Source organism: Phymastichus coffea, unplaced genomic scaffold (genome assembly GCF_024137745.1).
Source record: "Phymastichus coffea isolate CEN01 unplaced genomic scaffold, Cenicafe_Pcof_1.1 PCOF00001, whole genome shotgun sequence".
NCBI classification, from domain to species: Eukaryota; Metazoa; Arthropoda; class Insecta; order Hymenoptera; family Eulophidae; genus Phymastichus; species Phymastichus coffea.
The window spans coordinates 15707083-15727707 of NW_026706812.1; the positions used below are offsets into that span (position 1 = coordinate 15707083).

Here is a 20625-nt window from a genome sequence, read left to right on the forward strand (position 1 = left end):
CTTCTTGGCCTCTTCTCTTCATACTCCTGCATGCATACTACCATATAATGTATTTTTCCTTTGCAGCAAATATCTTTACTCAAGGTATACTAATTCAAAGTCTTGATTCATTTATTTTACCTTTCATCTATATGAAATTTTTATCAATTCTCTTAAATACTGGGCAATTAAAAAAACTTCAGCCTTGGATCTTTTGTATTTTATACGAAAAGCTAATTTATACATCAAAATACCTAACTCAAATTTTATGGACAATGAGTGTTTTATTGAAATTAACATTAAACTAGACTAATCGTGTTAAATTTATTATGTTTTATCTACTTCTATTTATCTCACTATTTTGCTAAGTTACCAATATTTTATGAACTAGAGATACAGAGTAGACTAAATATTTTTAGTTATTTTGAATACTGATTTCTATCTTCACCATTATTTAACAATTAAATAATATTAAATTTACATAATAACAGCAGTTGTTATGGTTTAAATTTACCTAAATAAAGTAATTTAATCAAATTATTTTATTATAATTAATATTGATTAAGTAATAATAACTTATTATCGATACTAGTATTATTATTATATTTAAGATAGCAAAATAACATGTGTTAATTTAATATTATACATATGCATAGAAAACCATAGAAAAATTGGACTTATTTAATCCTTCAAAAGAAATACATAAGCAGTCTCGTTAAACATAACTTATACATGAAAGGCAGTTGAAAAGAAATGAAAATAGGACTTAACAATTTTGTGTTAGTGATAATTTGAAGCAATTAATTATTCAAAGTTTCTGCGTATAATACAAAATGAATTTGTCAATTAACATAATACTCCAATATGCTATTATTAACTATTCAGGTTACTTTACAAATTCAATTTTAAACAAGTATTCTATCAACACTTGACAATTTATATAAATTTTTAGTATAACTTCCAATATTTTCTCAAGAGGTGTAAACGATGAAATCTGACGTTATATCAAGTAACTTTAGAAATATAGAAATAAAAAAATTAATAAAATTTACAGGGTAGAGATAGTATTATAAAAAATCATGAAAGTTCAATGATACCACAGTGTCACACGAAAATAACAAGAATATTTATACATTATGAATGTATGCTCCTACACATACAGCTGAATTTCATATTTTACATGTGTATTATTGTCATAAATAATACTGTTCCAAGACAATAACGGCTTGTATGTACGTAATAATAATAATAACAAATAAACAACGTCGGAATATGTAAATAATAAAAAAATAATAAACTCAAAGTTTCATAGTTGTCAAATATACAACAAAGAAACAATAAAATATTACCTTGCGGCCTTATCAGCTATAAACAGTGTTGAAAGGTGATGAATTAGAACTCTGTTCCGTGGATCACACACACGCGTACGGTCTATCATAAAAAGTTTCGAAAATAGAAAATATGTTAAGCAACACAAGCGAAAATATGAGAAGAGTACACTTAAAGGTGACAAAAAAAATGTCAGGCAATATTTAAACTATCGAGCAATGAGAATCATTGTCTGAACTTGGCGACCAGATGTTCGCTAGGTTTGAGAATCATATGCAAGTCAAGGGCAAATTTTCGGTACCCACAGTTCCAGGTTTTTAAGTGTTGGAAGCGGTCACTTTCGAAAGAATAGATTGCAACCTGCAACTGCTAACAAACACTCAGTGCCGAGACTGTACAAATAATGAAGGTACTGCAGCTCACGTGGAGAGATTAGTCCTTTCTTAACCTTAGCTTTGTGCATTCGGATTTACGTCGGATATAAAATATACTGAACTAAACTTGTGTACATACATTGCAACTTGTAACCAATGAATATAGACGCTTATATATATTCGTTATTATAACTATATATACCACTTCTATCGGCATTGTATGTAGATTTCGTTCCGCGTTCCTCCGTTAAGTTATTCGGAACGGCGGAATTAGGATTGCTAAATAAAATTCGTCACATTTAAGCGTAATAGTAATGATTAGTGAAAAAAATATTTCAATTTACTTTGCTAATTATAAAATTTACAAAAGTCGCGGTAAGATAAATTTTAAAATAAAATTTTAAAAAGTATTTTTTTTATAAAATATGGAACAATGCATTTTTTTAATTGATTGTATTTAAATTTCAAGCCAGTATATCTTTGTGAAAGAGATTGTTAACTTAATACATTATTAAACTTCACAAAAAATTTGTGTATTATATTAATTTAACAATAAATTTAATATAAAGAAATTAAGATTCATTTTTTTAAATATTTTGTATTGTATATTTTATTTAATTATTTGCTGTGAAGATAATTCGTTTATTTCGACTATTTTATTATTATTGCAATTTTAAAATGATAAGGAATGGCAAACAGATAGAGAAATTTCAGCGTAAATGCATAACCAGTTCAAATAAGTAGTATTTACATAAATATAATTAATTTGAACGCTTTGAAAGAGCTTTACAATGAACAGTAACTATATAAGTTAAAGAAGATAGAAAACAAGAATAATAATTAGATCAGAAGTTTGAATGTAAAATGTACGCTTTATTTAATTTTACAGTTTCTTTGTAATCACATGAACGTAACACAAGAAATATTCACAATTATATTTTGTTTATAATATTCTTAATACACGGCCCACGCGTTAGACGTGCTGTTTATTCGAAGAAAGGGACCGTTTGTCCAAAAAACAGGCAATTGGTCAGTGCCGTACTTTACAATAATTATTACCGTAGGTACGTGAAAATAATACCGCTTAAATACTTAACCTTATCCATTCGTTATTAACTTATATTCATTGAGTAATATGCGGCTAGCTTGTAAAACGCAAATTCTTTTGTTCTATGCTACAAAGAAAAACTAATCAAGGCCACCTTGAGTTAAAATATCGATTCATCGTGCTCATCAGACATTTGAAATTTGATGAAATAACAATAAAACTGAATGTTAATTATAATTGCAGAAATACGATGAGACTGATAAGTCAGTTTCAGGGTTGTTAGAAAAAATATAATTTTCTTAATATTTTTGTTGCTCCTTATTGCTCCCTCTCGTTTTCTTTTTACTGACACTATGTACAATTAATAGAGAAGTGCACTCCGTCAAAGAATCCTTGCAATCTTCATACGAGATATTGTATTTTCAATTTTCTACAATGGCAATTATTTGTTGCTGCTGTGCTTTATATTAGCGACTAATTCGTACATACTGGTGATGAAAATAGAAAGCCAGAATATCAAAAGAATAATTAACCTCACGTCAACGAGCACATAGTGACAACTTCAAAGATACATATTCATCTCGATAATTGAATTTCGACGCACGCATTGAGCAGACTTCTATTTAGTGGATACACGGTAGTCTCTGACTTAGCATCATTTCTCTACAAGACTGTACAAGTCCACTTACTTTGCAAAGTTTTAGAAATACAAGAATACATTTTTATTTATCAAAATGACATATTCATAAATCGCATATTTTTAATGCATACTTCAATGTCAAGTATTTAGCATGAGCTGAAACAAAAGCTGATAAATCTTTATTTTTCGTCATATTTATAAACTAAATCTATGTGCTCGTTGTCTTTCCCTATCTAAAAGGATTTGAGTTATTTTTCTAGCGCATGAAAATAATATTTTCAGAATTTAACACTTTGACAACAAAAGACCTGCCTTAGCTCGCTTTTTCAGTTCTTTTTTAATCAGTTTCATTAGTTTTTTTATTTTTCAATCGGATTCTTATTATACTTAACGGAATCACTAGTGGCTATAACACCACGGAAAACCTCGTTATAAAGCATTCATTATAAACTGTCTTTTTTGCTTGGTATATATCATTTTCATCCAGTAATATTAATAAAATGTAAAATATTAATTGTAAATAAAATTATAAAAATTTAGAAATTAATCTTTAGCTATACTACTATTTCTTGTTATAACAATTTAGCTATTTCAACGTCCTTTAATTGATTCTATGCAAATTATTATTAGATATAAAATTCTTGGCAGTGATACCAGAAAATTTTTAAATTAAATTTCATTGTGTTTTTCTATCGCTGATCGTAGAAACGTGTTGGCTTTGGCAGTGTCTCGGATGGAAATACTCGTAAGTATTTAATTATCGCATAACTGAAAAACGTAGCAATTACTGTAGAAATTTGTTATCTTTCAAAAATTTCATTCCACTTTACCGAGACTCAAAGCAGAATGTAAGACTTATCGCATCGTTTTTTTTTTATTTTTTTGGCATATAACGTTTATATCAGACGATAAAATCGAACTGCAATTACAAGACAAATTTACGCTTATTAAATTCATTATTTTTCAACTATCAACAAAAAGTAATATATTGCAAATTATTCTTGCCCCTTTCTTCTCCGAACTCACTCACTCCATATTATATCATTCATTTCGATTATAAAATACAGTATAATCGATTTCTTATTATACAATTTTATTATAAAAAACAAATATTTCTTCGATTATTTTTATTATTTTTCAACTAATTATTTGTTTTATTAATTGCGTTATTATTTATGAGTAAATGTACCTATACGTACACAAATCATTGCGTTCGCGTAATACATAAACATTTGGAAATACAATTGATTGTATTATATATTAAATTTATGTACACAGGTTTACACATTTCACTTGTTTGTTTGCCCTCCATATCCTTTTTATGCTATTTTATATTGTTTTTTGTTCACTCGCGCATTTAATCACACAAAAACTTTATCAATTTGCCTAAAAATCACATTGCCTCGATTCATATTGTACAATTCCGCAACTCGGAACATCGCTTCGACGTAGTTTACAATCATTTACGTTTTTTTCCTTTTATGTTGTTCATGATGTCACATCATATTCTGAAGTCTGTTCATTCTGTTTATTCACAATAAGTAGTAATGCACAGAAATAGTCTTAATTTATGGAGTATACATATAATCAAGTGATTAAACAAATTTTAGTCCTTTTTGCCAAAGTATATTTTTATCAATTATACTTAAATGCTTGTAAGAGTATTTTAAATTTATTAGGAGCTTTAAAGTGGGTCATAATTTTCGTTATCTATTATATTTTTGCTTTCAAATTTATTAATAATATTCACTTAAAAGAGTCAAGTAAGAAGTAAATTTATTTTAATAAATAAAAATATTAGTTAAACGATTTTCAAATTAAAAAATTATATTGAGTCACTTTTCGGCGTCCTAATATATCTTAAGTATATATGAATACTTTTTTTGAATTCGAATCCATAGTCGATAGCAAATTCCGGAACTATATGTACAAAATAGTGGCATAGAAATGTTTGGTTAACTATATAAAACGCGTAAGTATACAACGCAGAAAGGTCCGAAATCAAGGTATCTTGAATATTTAAAGTCAAGCAATTTCAATATTTTGAACAAAATCGATTTAGAGTTTTTTCGACACTCCGTGCGCAAAGTGCGTCTTTCCCGCACGCTCGGCAGAAAACATGCGTTGAAAATCGCACTTTCCACACGTCGTATAAAAAAATACGGAACGGCACATGTTCGGGAAAGAGTTTCTCGTCTCGTGTGGCGTTTACGCCCCAGCAAAGCGAGACAAAAATCTACTTTCCTGCACTTGTATCGTAATGTACTAATAAACACAACTAACATAAATTAGAAAAATATCGATATTTTATATTCGTCAAATGTATATGAAACATGTTCTGTTTAAATTAAATAAAATTAATGACAAACAGATATTTTCATTGAACGAATCTTTCTGAAAATAGCGAAAGATGCTAAAACTATGTGAAAAACCTGATAATTAAATTTTACTTACGTCGAATAACTGTGATAATTTAAAAAAGTAAGTAATGAAACAATTGACCTTTCTAATACTTACAAGACAGTTAACATATCAAGATATAGTTTAGTTTCCACGGCGTAATGAAGTGACCGTGGAGAATATATATCAAGTTTCATAAACGATCAGCCTTAATAATTCAACAGATGACTGCATAAGTCGTTGAAACGCAAAGAGCTACTTTTTATCGTCGTAATCGCTCGATTCTTCCGTTGACTTATAAGTAATTTAATGTTTTTCGCAATTCATATCATGAATATTGATTCTTAACTAAATAATACCGATGCTATTGTTGCTTTTGTCTTTCATAATACTAAAAATAGGAGACACGATAATGCAAATAAAAGATCCAATTCCGGATTTTTTAGCCGCATTGGTGCTGATATTTTTGCGGTCCATCCGGTTTCATCCAATTGACTTTTTACAGATTTAATATAACAAAACCTAGTATTAACTTACAAAATCATACGTATTGTTATATATTACATCGCTTAATAATATAGAGATCAAGTGATTGATCTGGATAGTTTGGTAATACATTATCATTATTTGGCCACCCATTGACTCAAGTTTTTGCAATATTATAGAAAAAGAAAGTATGGATATCTCCTAACATTTAGACGTATTTGTTTTTATTGGCTCATATGATAATAAAAGGCTTAATTCAAACGTTATGCGTCGAGTCGCCAATTTAATCATGTAATTAAGAAAAAACTAATAATGTAATTATAACAATACGCGTTATAGAAATTTTCACGTCATATAAAAACGAATATGATGAAATACATGAAAAAGTTGTTCGCGTACGCGTTTGTTTGAAATCGTAAAACTTATCAACGTTTTAATTGTCGATGTTTAATTGGTTAACCGGAATTGAATCACAACGATTCACAATATCACATGACAATCATTGGAATTATAATAACGATGACACTAACAGGAGAAGTAAATAAAAATGATGAAAAGATGTGGAAAAGTTGGCATAGACGCGATCGGACTATGAGAATATGTACAAAAAGCAAGCGATGAGAATAATAAAGAACGGTAATGTGTACAGAAGTTCAGATCTATGTAAAAATCTGAGAAATGCAGCGCTTGCCAATGAAAAAGCAGAGGAGGCAGATAATGCCTGTGGTGCGCTGAGATTTGAAATCTTGAAAACGGAGTTCATCAATCCGGAGCCGAGTTAGCTTGAGCGAAGGGGGAGGCAAGTTCAGCCTTAGTGGTGCCTCATCTCGTAGGCCGAGGTCCGGGAGCCGGCTGACGGGTAGGCGCCGGTGTAGTGCTCGCTGTGGTGCTGCTGGTGAGAGCCGCTGCCAGTGCTGCCGCGGGCGTAGCTGCTGCTGCCCGGTAATGGCCCACTGGGGTTGCCGCTGTTGGCACTGTAGTGGGTGGCGGGTGGCGCACTAGCTGTGGGAACCGAGCGATATCCTGTGATTCATACATTACACAACATTTCATGCCATCATCGACACCACTTTCTCTTCTGTTCTTTACACTCCACACTGCTTCTCATTCACACTACACCGTGTCGCCAACTGTTCGGTGCAATATCAATGATAAGCCAATATCTCGCTCAAATCACTCTCACTTTATTTATTTTACTACGTTGCACCTATGCTAGCATCCAATTCAAACTACTGTAAACTATCCGATGGCTTGCGCTTGATATTGGCGTGAAGGCATGCAACTGTAAATGCAGGAGTTGAAACGTGCATCGGAAAAGCAGATTAGCTAAGGCATGATGACACAGGTCAAGTAATGATATGATAGAGCACACGACACATCAAAGCAACGTCTCTTTATTTCTAAAATTGATTGACAATGAACAAAGTATAAAGCTCCAGCTCACCTCCGTAGCTTATGGAATGAAAGTTTCGAGTGATACGATGGGCGCATTCAATCGACGCGAGGAAGATGCGTGAATGAAAGAAGACACACTTGTAGTTGGAAGTTGTACAATGAGAATGTAAGTGGGCGAAAGCAGTTTACGAATGATTATGAGTTTATCATGAAAGGAAAAATTACGCAGATAATGATTCGCATACATAATGCTCAAAGAAAATTTAAAGATACTGATTTCTTAATGCAGTTATTCAACATATTGATGGAGAAATCATCAGTATATTCTGAGCATGTAAAACGAGTCAAACTCGATTGATAAACTCGATTCGCCAGTGAACATTTGAGATACGAGCTGACGACGAAACAATCAACAGTTACCTTTGGGATAATACTGGGGACCTCGGCCTTCTCCGTAGCCATGAGAAGGGCCTCGTGAGCCGTGGCCGCCTTGCCACGGCGGTACACTTCGGGCAGCGCCTCCTCCACCCCCATGGTGATGACGCTAGCAAACGAAAGCACAAATTCAATCGCAATGCAGGCACTGGATACGTGAAATCCGGATTTATTTTACCATTCTACGCAGGGTATTCATTGGTCTTCGCAGGGTGTCGCTGATATGCCTGGCCGGTGGCTTTTTGGGATTGCTTGATGGAGTGTGAACGGCACAACACTTGATGAACAATCCCATGAAGATGATAAACACAATACCCATTAAAAGCACGGCCCACCAGTAGTTCTAGAAAGGGAGGAAAAGGTAAAGTGTCGATTGAAGAGGTTCCAAGACCAGTCAGTCCGTTCGAGGTGGCCTACCGTGACCCATTCGGCGACATAGTTAAGGTTAGCCTTGTTGAAGAGCATGTTCTTTAGTCTGGCAAGAGGCCCCTCGGCGTCCACAGCTCGGCACTTGAGAAAGACGTCGCAGTAGCCTTGGAAGTTGTCGCAAGGTGAGCCTGGCCTGAGGCTAATGCCACCCTTGGTCAGGTTAACCAGGTGAGCAAACTCGCTGGTACTACGGCAAGTGGAGGTGTCGGTGCCGTTTTGGCAGGCCAGCTCACAGAGCTTCCGCTTGTCGATGTTGGGTATGATGCTGCTCGTGAGGAAGCATTCGGTGAGGTTCCATTCGAGGCAGATCGAGCCCGTGCACTCGCCATTGATACACAGCTGTGGAAGAAGAGCAGAGCGGTTACGTTAGTGAGCAAGCAAACAGCAAGAGGGTGCTGAGAAGCGGGGCTGGAGACTACCTGAGTTCCCTCGTTGCACCTGGTCTTGTTAGCCTTGGGCTGGGGCGGTGGGCACTCGGAGCTGCGCCCGTTGCATACCGAACTGTAGCTGCAGTCTGATTCAGACTTGCATTGCACGTTATGAGTCGTGGGCACGAAGGAGCAGGTATCGCTAGAGCAGCATGGGCCTTGGCTAGGACTGCACTGGGTGTTCTGGCGACGGGTACAACCCTTAGCCGTCTGGTTCTTGATACGCTCGACGATGGAGACTATCCGCGGATAGCAGCACTTGTCTGCGCACTCGTCGTTGTCGTAACCACAGTCACACTCCTCGCCGGCCTCCACGATCTTGTTGCCGCAGAACGCGCCCGCCGAGGCGTTGAAGCAGTTGCGCTTCTTCGTCTCGACGATCGCGTCAAGCACGTTGCTGATGTTGCCGATGCTGCACTTACTGAATTTACTATTGTTTGGCCGGTCGCCTGAGGTCGCCGAGGCGAACATTATGTAGTTACCGTCGAGGCCGCCAGGCTTGCAGTCTGCCGGGAAGTCGTGCTAGGATAGGCAGGCAATGCGATTAATGCGCATCGAATAGAGCACGGCCCGCGGTGCACGGTGAAGACTTACCGGTGAACCGAAATTGTGGCCAATTTCGTGAGCGAGCGTTAGCTGTGAGACCTTGGGCGGCACGCGGCTATTATAGTTGACGAAGGTGATAATGCCGGTGTTGAGCGAGCGCTTGGTCGACTGGTACATGCCACCGACGGTCTCCGTGTAAGTCTTATACTTCTCGCAGATACCGCCGGAGGCGCCTGAAGCCGATGCAACCCAGGCCAGACCCAGAGTGCCGCCGGTAAAGTCACGGTACGTGAACACGTATGCCAAGCAAAAGTCCTCGTGGTTGCCGAGCGAGTGCAGATTCAGGAAGTTGCTCACGTCGATGTTCTCCATGCAGAAGGGATTTTGATCACCGTAGCTTTGCGGTTGGTTACACGAGCTGTCGTCGTCGATCTACACAGCACGGTATATGGTCAACCAACCGACTGCGTCACTAGACCGCGCGTCTATCGGCACTCATGCTCACCTTTATCCTCTGCACCTCGAACTTGATGTTCCTGTGCTCAATTTTGCCATCGAACTTGGTGTCTCTGTAGATGTAGTTGACGGCAGTCACATGATGCGCTATCAAGGACAAAATCTCCTCTCGAGTCTTTTCCTCGTCGTGATTCACCTAAGTTCGAGAAAATTTATACATTTATTTTATAATATACACAAGGGTCAAAGCCGAAAATTAATTGTAAGAATCATATCACATCAATTTGTCTGGCAGCAATAATTGCTGCTATTGATAATGCCGAGCAGCAAGCGAAGCATTCACCTTATCGCGATAATTTGGCGAATCCTCGGTCTAATTTGACAAACTCGATTGTCATTTCATGACGCTGTTCACACAGCAGTTTTGGATAGCCGATAGAAAATGTAGCGCTTATCAGAGATTGCTTGAGGGGCTTGCCGCCATACCTGCTCAAAAATATGTCGCCAGATGAGCGGATCTGTCTGGATAAAAAGCGAGCAAGTATTTTTGTTTTCCTCCTTGGGTTTGGCTGCTCGCCTCGGGCGCGTTCTCGTTTTCATCCTGGCTCTCGCACTCCAGGTGTCGTCGGCGTGCACCTCATGATCTTGTTGCTGCTCACTGTCAACAGAGTTGGCCTCCTTGCTGTACTTATGGCCGGGTAACTCGGCCGTCGCGTGCAGGCTCTGGGCCGGCGCTAGCGACTCGGATGCCGCCGAGTTTTGCACCCGCTCCATCCAATCCAGCATTTCATCCGTGATGCCGCAGCCCTTTGAGTTACCTGTTGATATCAATCGTTAGCTACTGTCGAGAGAGAGAGAAAGAGAGAGAGAGAATTACGGCGATCGCTCCCGCTGCATTGCAACTAATACAGCGAACGAGATCAACGAGGCGCTTGAATCGTAAGGAAACAAACGCAGCTGCGAATTACCCGTGCGAATTTGCTCGTAAGGGTCCTCGACGTCAGCCTCATGGTAGATGACCGAGTGCTCGGTCTGATTACGCTGCTGCTCGGGGAAGTAGTAGTGGGACTTCTCGACGTACCAGGCTCCATCGTGTGCCGTCACGATCTTGCCGTGAAAGACGCCATTGCTCAGACTGCCAAACACATAGCTGTTGGGCTCACCTGACGAACAAAAAGGGAAACGCGTGAGGATCACGATACTATCGAGTCGGCGACGGTCACCGGCTGCATACCTATGAGATGTCCTTGGTAGACATGCGAGGTATCGAGGTCCTCAGGCTGGTCGCTCGGGCCGACAACTCTGAGGTCGCTGGCGAAAGTTTGTAGATCGCGCTTGAGTCTAAGCCGGAAGTCGCGGCCGTGGGCACGAAACCTGAGCGTCAGCTGTCCGGGACCAGCGCTGGCCGAGCGCTTGGAGCGCACGTGGCTGCGATACACCTCCTCGGCGTCGTACGTCAGCGGCTCGTAGTGACGGATATACTCGTTCAGCCGGCGCGCTGCAATTAGACCAAACATCATCGCGCTGCTCTCGCTCTACTCCACATTCAGTCTGACTTTGGTTGCTACCCTCGTCATAAACGCCATTCAAATGCCCGCCGATTGACTTGCCAATTGGCGACAACCAACGAATTGTCACATTGATCTGTGCTGAGAAAAAGTCACACCGAGAGATTGCAAGTGAGACCTCGTGCGAGGTTAAAGACCAACGTTTCGTCATTCAGGTTTTGTCAAGGCGCAAAGATCAAACACTGCCAAGAATACCTCGTGCAGATCTGTCAATGGCTTTCAGAGTGTAGTTTGATGGATGGAAAGAAGCTGGAAAAGCTCACCAGGACAACGCTGCATTGTATAGGAGCGCTAACAGTGGGCACTCGGCAAACGCACGATAATCCAATAAAGTTAAAATATGCATACTCTAGGGCTAATGCAGAGAGGGAGCAAGTCATTGGTCGGGCTAGTTGTCGTCCGACAATTAGAAGTGATGTTCGTGCAAGTTGGGCAAAAGCGACGATTAGAGCTCATTGGTCTGTATAGCAGCAACGAGTAAAGAGGCGAAGAGGCGAGGGGGGCTTCGCGTCGCTGTATTCCGGCCAGTAGATAAGCGGATAAGGCTTAATGGATGCAGCGGAGCGAAGGCAGCTTAACGTCGCGTCACTGTGCATAACCATTTCATTCGACGTTAACAGCCAAACATTTGGCCGCGATCGCTTGAAAAACTCGTGCAAACTTTGAACAGCACCATATCGATTGTATTGCTATTTAAACAAAGCCAGCTTTACTTTTCAACAAGTGCGCTAATGATAAAATTAGGTAAGCGTGAACGTGAAACTTTAATAATGGACAACGGAGAGTTTGGAGATAGAAGGATCAAACCTTCGACTGTTAATCGATTAACCCGCTGTTTACCTTGCCGATTAATAATATATATATATAGAATTGTTTATATCCTGGATACTAAGCGATTCTCCACGGGCCGAATGGATCGATGAGACGAGTGAGTAAGCAAAGCACTGCACCTACAGAAGCGCTTTGTCTGTAGTGAGTCGACATACTTTTTATTTTTTTTTTAGATCTGCAATAGAAATTAAGCATAAACACAATTCGTGTAAAATCTACAACAGACAACGCTTTGTAAAATGCTCAACAGGTGATCTGATGGCTTCTTTGTTTTTTATCATTCGTAGATCAAATTATATTTTGACGAATAGCAGCCATTGATGAGATACTGCAACCAATTAGGCAGAAACTTGTTTTTCAGCAATCCATTCACGAAAACCTATGATTTGATATTACCCACTGACAGAGATTTGTTCATAAACTTTTTCTATTGCTGAGTACAGATTTCAACACAGATTTTTTTCTCCGTGCCTAACATTCGCGGATTGTCTTCTTTGATTGTGCAATGATTTGCATTAAATACTTATAAAAAGCGAAGTTGAATTAAGTGGTGATGCTGTTCTGTTGTTCAAATCGTACCTAATTTTATGGATAAAGAAAAGGTTTGATTCCTCATTTATCTAAGTGAAACGCGAATAGATCACTGATGCTGGAACTAGGCCTAACAGTGCTGATTCCGTGGAAAATGTCAAGTCTAAACCCATTAATTTGCCTTTAGTTTGTATTTAACCAAGTTTTCTATTAGTCAACTGGCCGATAAGATCAATATCGATTTTACACTTTAACGATTTGATTGCAGTACATGTACAATACCGTATCGTTGACGACTCCGCATGGAGCGTTGAACGATGCTTACCTGAAACAGAAAAGAAACCGACAATCAGTACCTAGTTCAAAAAAGCATTATCGTGTGCAAAGCATCGTGAGTAATAAATGAGATGAATTTGGACGCAATTCAAGATAAGCAGGTACTATAACTTGAAGAGAAACAAGAGCGAGAGAGTAAGAGGGATGCCGTGTGATATGAACATTACGGAAAGAGGGAATTCCGGAGAGAACGCCTTGGAGAGTTTTCCTTTTACGAACAATACGAACAAAAGAGTGATTATATGCAATAGTAATTAAGATTTTCGGGTCACTGTTCTATCAAAAAATTAAAAGAAAAATTATGATGATGTTCTTGGCGAGCAAAGTCAGATACACAATACAGGTGATATAGGTGAATCGAAGAATCCTACTGTCCTGCTGTCTGGTTGGTTACGTGTGCAGACTACAGGTTCTACAGTTCGTAGCTGCATAATTCTGATGCATCTTCGTTTGCTCACTTTTAGCAGCAATCTCCATGTCATCAAGTTTTGCTTTTGGGCTCGACTCCGATTAGACAATGCCCGATGACACTTGTCACGAGGCCATCAAACCTGCAGCAAGTCATTAGTAGCAAGACAATGGCCAATAAGTCGGCCTCAGGCTTTGATGACAAAACATCAGCAAAACATCGATGAATGAGCTTGATTGGGAGAGATCGAAGCAATGTCAATGCAGGAGCGAGCCCACATTAGAGGCATCGAAGGCTGGCGCAATGACGGACCAGCTAGTTTTTTGCAGATCGACAGCTGTGGTGCACGGCGCGCAAAATCAAAGCGAAGACTCTGACCTCGCGTGGCCGACTCGTCTGCTAAGCACGCCGAGTATCAGTCGAGAGGTGCCGCTCCGATGGGTTGGCGACTCGCGAAGCCCATCTGTCGCACGCACCCTGGATTAAGCATCTTCGCGCGGCTCGCTAATGTGTCAGCCAGCCGGCGCAGCCTAACGAACAGATAAAAGGCGCGCTTCATCCCCGAGCGGAAAGAAGACGCAGCCGAGCAGTAATTCATCTTGGCTCAAAGCCAATCCGAGAACCAACAGGAGAATACAGCACTGCTAACTTCACCAACTGACAGCTATCCCCTTCAATGTCTCTTCGCTGCAGGCCAACTTTATCCAATCGCTATTTCGTGAGCATTGGAACATTCAAGCGTCATTGTTACATGCGAAACCGCAGAACTGCATTACCATTATCTATGTCGCCAGTCCTTTGCAATACTGCTTTATCAAGAATCTCTTCGCGATCTTATCAATAACTAGTCTTGTATCAGTTATCTCGGCGTGATCTGAATTTTCGGAACATGTGCTCATGCCCTGATCCATGAATTGACGCAAAATTGTTTCGACGTTTTACATTAACGAGTATTGCTATTATTATTTTGGCGCCTTCCGCTGAAGATCTTTGAGAGTGCTGCCGAAAATTTATAATGACAATCGCTTTTTGCTTATTACGACTCGTTCATTATTTGCTTCAATCGGCCAAGTTGCACTTGTACTTTTGTATATCAAACGATTTCAGTAAAACAACGTTGGACATTGTTGAAACGCTTCCATCAATTGTTCTTTTACTTTGCCAGCTACGACACATTTGATTATATTCAGCTACACAGCTACACTCGTGGTAGTCTCTGGATACCTATTGATACATTTTCTCGATCACGTCACCAAGTCAGTTCGACAAGAAAACGGGAAGTAAGGCAAGGACGCTATTTCCAAGCGCTATCGCAACAAGTATTCTTAACAAATCGGCAACGTTATGAGCGCTCTTCTTTACTGTCAATCGTCTACGACTGTTTCAATACAATATCATCAATATACTCGAACTTGGACTTTCTACGTTCAAATACATTCAGATTCTACATTTCGACATGAGCCTGCTTCTCTAACATTTTTTATCATTTCAAACAAAAGTTCGGCGATTAATCATGCAATCGTTATTTCGATATTTTCTAGAGGTTTCAGTTCAATTGTAAGTTGAATCAACCTTTGGGTTTAATTGAGTCACAGCATAACAAAGTAAAAAGTAAGTCAGAAAGCGTAACGCGATTGTAATCGTACCCGACAAGTTGTCCAACTTGCAAATTTGAAAACTCGCCGATTCAATAGGTCGCAGATCATACTTGAAAAAGGCTCTGTAGGTTGGCAGCGGTCAATAGCTGCTATACACATGTACATGTGTAAATGAGTGGAAGCAGCGGCGGTTCGGCACTCTCGAGCGCCGCTGAATCGGGCTGATTCTTTCACTCACTCACACTCTCTCTCTCTCTCTCTCTCTCTCGCAGCTATATTCTGCTCGCATCGTTACGCCTCAAATGCCGAGCCGAGGCCGTTGCTTCCCCGCACGATGATTCACCATCCTCCCGTGCCTCCCTCCCGGGACTCACTGCGTCTACCGCGCGTAAATTACACCTAGTGATATGCGACGCCGTGCTTCAATATGTTGAATATATTCTTCCACTTCATCCCTTCGATCGGTGTCGTTGACATCTTATACTCTTCTTCGTCGACTTCCGCTACGTATCCTCTCTAGTCGAATTCGCAAGCTCGGTGATTAACTGCCATCTGACAACTGACAATTTCTACTTTATACTCAACAAAAACCGCCTCACTGACTATCACCGTCTGCTCACCATAAGTATAGACGATGTTCGAGCTACCTGTCACTTATTTCTTGCTTTAATTTATCTACTCAACGTTTTCTCCATTCAGCAATTTATCATTTCGCGATATTCTGCTGTTAATGTTAACAGCAACTCATTTTTCTTGAGATTTCTATAATCAACTGATCCACTGACTAGATTTCTCTTGCTACAAGAGAAATTCCTTTTCGCCAGGAAATATTCTTGCCACAAGAGGAATCTTCTTACAAGAGGATTTTTTTCCAGTACATATTATATGTAATTAATTTTTGCCATCATATTTATACATGTTTATATCATATTATATCATATTTATACCTTAACTACACTTTTCATCTAAAAATCAACATTTTTTCAATCAATTTCTTATGAATATAATTATCCTTTTCTATTTGTAAATACTACAAAAATATTATGTAATTTTAATATTCAGTTTGGAAAAAAACACTAGTTAAAATAAATTATCTATACAAACTTAGTCTGTAAATAAAAACAAGGTTTAATTCACTATAAGACCCATTACTGGTACAGCATATAAAAGTGGTTTGAAAATAACAATTATGTGTAAAAGCAGTTGATTGCAGTGCTTTAACAAATTTTCTTCTGTTATCTACCACTTTTTTACTGCTACATTTGAGAATCTATCTTCGATTGAATCATTAAGTTCTAAAACTTAAATTTTTTACAATTATTCTACAAACATAAATCTTTTATCATTAGTTTTTGTTCATATAAGTTTACTGTTATACTTTGAATAAAATTAGCTATTCAATATTTACAAATACCCACCATAGAAAAACATACTGCATTTATAGTCAAATGATTGAATTGTAATAAGAAAAGAATAAAAGTGTTTGGAAAATAGAGGTAGTATAGAAAATCACAACAACGTTGATAGTCAACAATTGTAAAGAAATGTAAGGGTACTAAACAGCATTTTTAATTTTACATGATTACTGTGTTGTGAAAAATAATTACAGTAAAAATATTATACTTATTTAATAGATACCCAATACACACTTATCAAATAAAAATGAGAATATCTATGAAAGAAACAGTAAATAACTGATCAGACCTACGAGAAAAAGACTGTCAGGCTATGGAAAAATATTATTAGGATAAGAAACAGCTGAGAGGGTAACAAGGTGCTTGTTGCTATGCACACATTACAAAAATAGACTGTTCTCTTGTGTCACAGTACATTGAGATCTAATGATTTCGAAATCGCGCGGAAATTTAGTAGATAGGTGATATCCGGAGGAAGTGGAAAGATACGGAAAGGGTGGACGACCCTATCGGAGCAACAAAGGTCATAGCAGCAAACGCGTGTGATGATAAGTTTTAAGACAAAAACGCGAAAACAAAGCGCCAAGTGAGAGGGAGAGAGACGAGATACGAACCGCTGTCGATGTAGGGTACAAGCAGCAGGAGAAAGATGAAAAAGGCGCAGCTATCGGTGGCGAACATCGTCTGGACAAATCCTCGTGGCACGCGAGGTGCCTAGACGGCTCGCAGCTCGAGCTGAAGGCGTTGTTGCGCAGACCGTGGCACTAGTCGCAGACTGACGCGCGCGGAGAGCGCCGTCGGAGAGCAAAGCTTAGCACAAAGTAAACACGCACACACACGCGAAAGCGAGGAGCGACGACGGGCTGGATGTTAGCCGTCCGTCGGGGTTGTTGCACCAAGTCGCGCAGCACGGTGTGTCACACGCTCGTTGCGACAAAAGAGCCTGCCAGTTGTAACTAGGCAGGGGCTCACCGGGCGATTCCAATGCCACACTCAACGCAATCGCGTCGTGACGGCGACCCGGGGTGACGGTACTCGCTCGAGCCTGCTGCAGCTGCCAACTAGAGTCCGCATCGCTTGCTACCCGTTTGACCCCGCTTACGGTCGTCCGCAGTGCCCGTCCCCGCGAGCACGCACTCACAACGCAGCACCGATGCGATGCACTTTCCACTGCCTTAAACCAGCTTAGAAACCGACTGCAGTCGCACGCCCCACACTCCGCGCTCCGGTCGCGATCACCAGCGCTACAGCTTGCACAGCCCACTACACGACTACCGACTATTCCATCGCACTCCGCGCGGCCCAGCCGCTACTATCGCACTCGTAGAAGTTGCAGTTCTCGTAGGAGACTTTGCGCCTCGCGGCTTCTTTCTTTCGCTCTTCGCTTTGTCTCGCTATCGTGTCCTACCTTCTGTGCTTAGCGTGTCCTATCTTACGTTGACTCGTAGTCGTAGTCGCGGTCGCGGCTACAGACAACGCCAAGCACTGCTAGTGCGCTCTATGTTAGTATGTTGTGCATTCATGGAGACTGTACAATAAAGGAGGCGCAATGTCATGTATAATACTTCGCGGCCGTTTCGTTTGAGCCAGGAACCTTGGACCTTCAGCGCCTCTACCGGAGATTACCTACAAACATAACTTACCGGCGGATTGTCCAACAGCAAGCAGCTCTCTCTCTTGTCATATAATTACTTAATATACTGTCAAACGACATTTACAGAAAAAATATGAAAAAATTAATTTAGGTTTATAATACCTCCCCTCATGAATATAACTCTAACCTCTAAATTATAAACCCTTGGAAGCATTCATTAAATATATGCTGCGTTCAAATCTATTATTACTCTTATTACTGTGATGCTGCGTGTCATGTGTGACTGTGTATGAGCAGTTAGCTGTAACTGTAAGGTCATGATTGAAAAAATAATGAATAAATGGACTGAATAATTCAAAACGAAATTTGAAAAAAATTTAGAAAAATTGACTACTTCGAAAAATTCTTCACTTCATCTAAAATACTAATCTAAAGGAAAAAATGAGCCCTTTAAAACTGATTTTTGTTCTATCACTCTAACGTTCAGAAAAACGTGACAAATCAAACTTTTTCAAAAAATATCGTGTTACAGGTAAGACGACTTTCATGGACCTCAAAGATGACTGGAGACTTAAAAAGAAGAAAATATAAGCATTTACCGTACTTGATGATAAAAAAATATACATGATAATAATTTTATTAGAATTATTTCTACACCACAGTAAAAAATATAATTTTTACTATTTAACACCATCTGATCCCCGTAATCAATTCTGATCATGTATGAACTCTGACATAGTGATCACTTTATGTACGGTTTGTGAAAAATGCCATTAACGTTTCATATTTATTATTTGTGTGAAAAGGGGAACATAAATCCAAGATTATAATAAAACTATTTTACAGAAGGTTTCATTGATATACATAATCATTTATTTGCTGTCTCGACAATTTCATCACAGCTTTGAATTTTTTAAAAGTCCTACGGTGCTTACATTTCTAACGATATCTCTAGTACAAGAAAACTATTTATTTTTTTGATTTTATAAAAATAGTTTATAACTATAGAGCAATTGAATATTAGATTTTATAAACGCTTTTCTTACGTAATTTATACTACTTAAATATAAATAAAATTTGAACAATATTTTAGTATAAATTTAGTAGTAAACATTATCGGCACGTTCAAACTTGACTATATTTTTATATTTACACATAAAAAATATCAATTTTTTAAGATGTTTTTGAAATTAAAAACAATTTTTATTTTATATTTTTACGAGTTTTTTCAAACATAAAATGCATGTAATAAATTACATTTTTCATTATTCTTTATAGAAACAGTTTATTCAATTTTTTTCAAACATTGCATGTTTGTTACACATATTAAAGTTAATATTTTGCTAAATTTTTTTAATTTGTCAAAATATTAATTAAAATGATTCATATTTTGAATTTTATTATTATTAACTTTTGAAAGAAAAGGTAAAATTATTTCCAAAAGCTTTTGAAAGCTAATAACAATGGCGAGGTCTAGTTTTTTTTCAATATGTGTCAAACTTTATTAGAAATTAATAATATAAGATAAAAAAGAAATAATATTATTTTTTATAAGGTTATTCACTTTTATTTGAAGCAATTGCAAATATCTCAAAAAGTATTTTTTTTTATTTTGCTTCTAAGTGTTCTCAGAGATTTTTTCGCCACGTGATCTGTCGGTTTGCTCCCCATCACTCTCCCACCGCGCCCCATCAGCTTACTGAAAATTCCAGTGACCCACTTACATTCGATAACGCTTTTTATTTACTTACCATACTTCTACAAACACAATATATTTTACCTATGAATGTATTCGGTCTACTATGGTTGTGACACAAAATTTTTTTTTTGTCTCGCTAGGAACCTAATTTGTTGAACAATAGTCTGTCAACTTTAAGTCTATAACTCCCCTGCGTGTTAACAGATTTTGAGAATTTCAAAAAAATGAAAGCTTTTATAATAAACTTTCAAAAGATATAATAAAATATAACAATATCACACTCTTAAGTTGATTATTTCATTTTGCAATTAAGGAAAAAAAATTCTCTAGGTTGTGGTACAAATTTAGAAATATTAAATTAAATTTATGTATTTCGACACATTATTATGATATTTTAATCCCGTCTTTCAAATAAAAAGATGACCGGATGTTAAGAAGCCTTTAATGACGTCATACGACTATAGATTATTGGAATTAAATAAATTTCTTCGAAGATCAACGTTATATATTAAGGCTTTTATAAATATTTAAAATAATTGATTTATTTAAACATAATTATGTAATTCTGATAATAGTTAAATCGAAAACTATAAAAAAACTAATTCAAATAAAGAAGATCGGAAATATTCGCATCAGAGCCTCTATTAATCAGTGACGCAAAGTGCAAACCAAAAATTAAATCGTCTATATTCGTTGCCC

The 20625-nt window shown here is 37.9% G+C and overlaps 2 protein-coding genes across 7 annotated transcripts in view; both read right to left on the reverse strand.

The window, feature by feature from the left end:
* Nucleotides 1-1787, reverse strand: part of LOC131675491 (trehalase) — a 52314-nt gene extending 50527 nt beyond the window's left edge. For 3 of the 5 annotated variants that reach the window (XR_009303059.1, XM_058954500.1, XM_058954523.1), the window contains exon 1: nucleotides 1329-1786. The gene's annotated coding sequence lies outside the window, so the exon portion shown is untranslated. Of the gene's footprint in view, nucleotides 1-1328 lie in introns of all 5 variants that reach the window. The other 2 variants (XM_058954492.1, XM_058954526.1) reach the window with 2 other exon arrangements.
* A 753-nt stretch (nucleotides 1788-2540) lies between these two features.
* Nucleotides 2541-18124, reverse strand: LOC131674259 (disintegrin and metalloproteinase domain-containing protein 10). 2 transcript variants are annotated; one of them, XM_058952940.1, is made up of 11 exons: nucleotides 17248-18124; nucleotides 11180-11443; nucleotides 10914-11108; nucleotides 10432-10763; nucleotides 9995-10141; nucleotides 9538-9921; nucleotides 8935-9465; nucleotides 8504-8854; nucleotides 8265-8429; nucleotides 8072-8195; nucleotides 2541-7258 (listed from the first exon to the last, which is right to left on the reverse strand). In XM_058952940.1, exons 1-11 carry the CDS (start codon nucleotides 17312-17314, stop codon nucleotides 7068-7070), a joined length of 2751 nt encoding a protein of 916 aa, XP_058808923.1. In that variant the 5' UTR covers nucleotides 17315-18124; the 3' UTR covers nucleotides 2541-7067. The 2 variants fall into 2 exon arrangements, with proteins under 2 accessions (XP_058808923.1, XP_058808845.1); XM_058952862.1 differs by having other exon boundaries at nucleotides 2541-7279.
* Between the last annotated feature and the right edge of the window lie 2501 nt (nucleotides 18125-20625).

Excerpts from the sequence above, each read along its gene's own strand:
- LOC131674259 (XM_058952862.1), bottom strand. The coding sequence starts at position 17,314 with ATGTTCGCCACCGATAGCTGCGCCTTTTTCATCTTTCTCCTGCTGCTT. Across the intron at positions 10,142-10,431 it reads GGCGACATATTTTTGAGCAG|GTGAATCACGACGAGGAAAA; the intron begins GTATGGCGGCAA and ends TCTCGAACTTAG. Across the intron at positions 9,922-9,994 it reads TCGAGGTGCAGAGGATAAAG|ATCGACGACGACAGCTCGTG; the intron begins GTGAGCATGAGT and ends CGTGCTGTGTAG.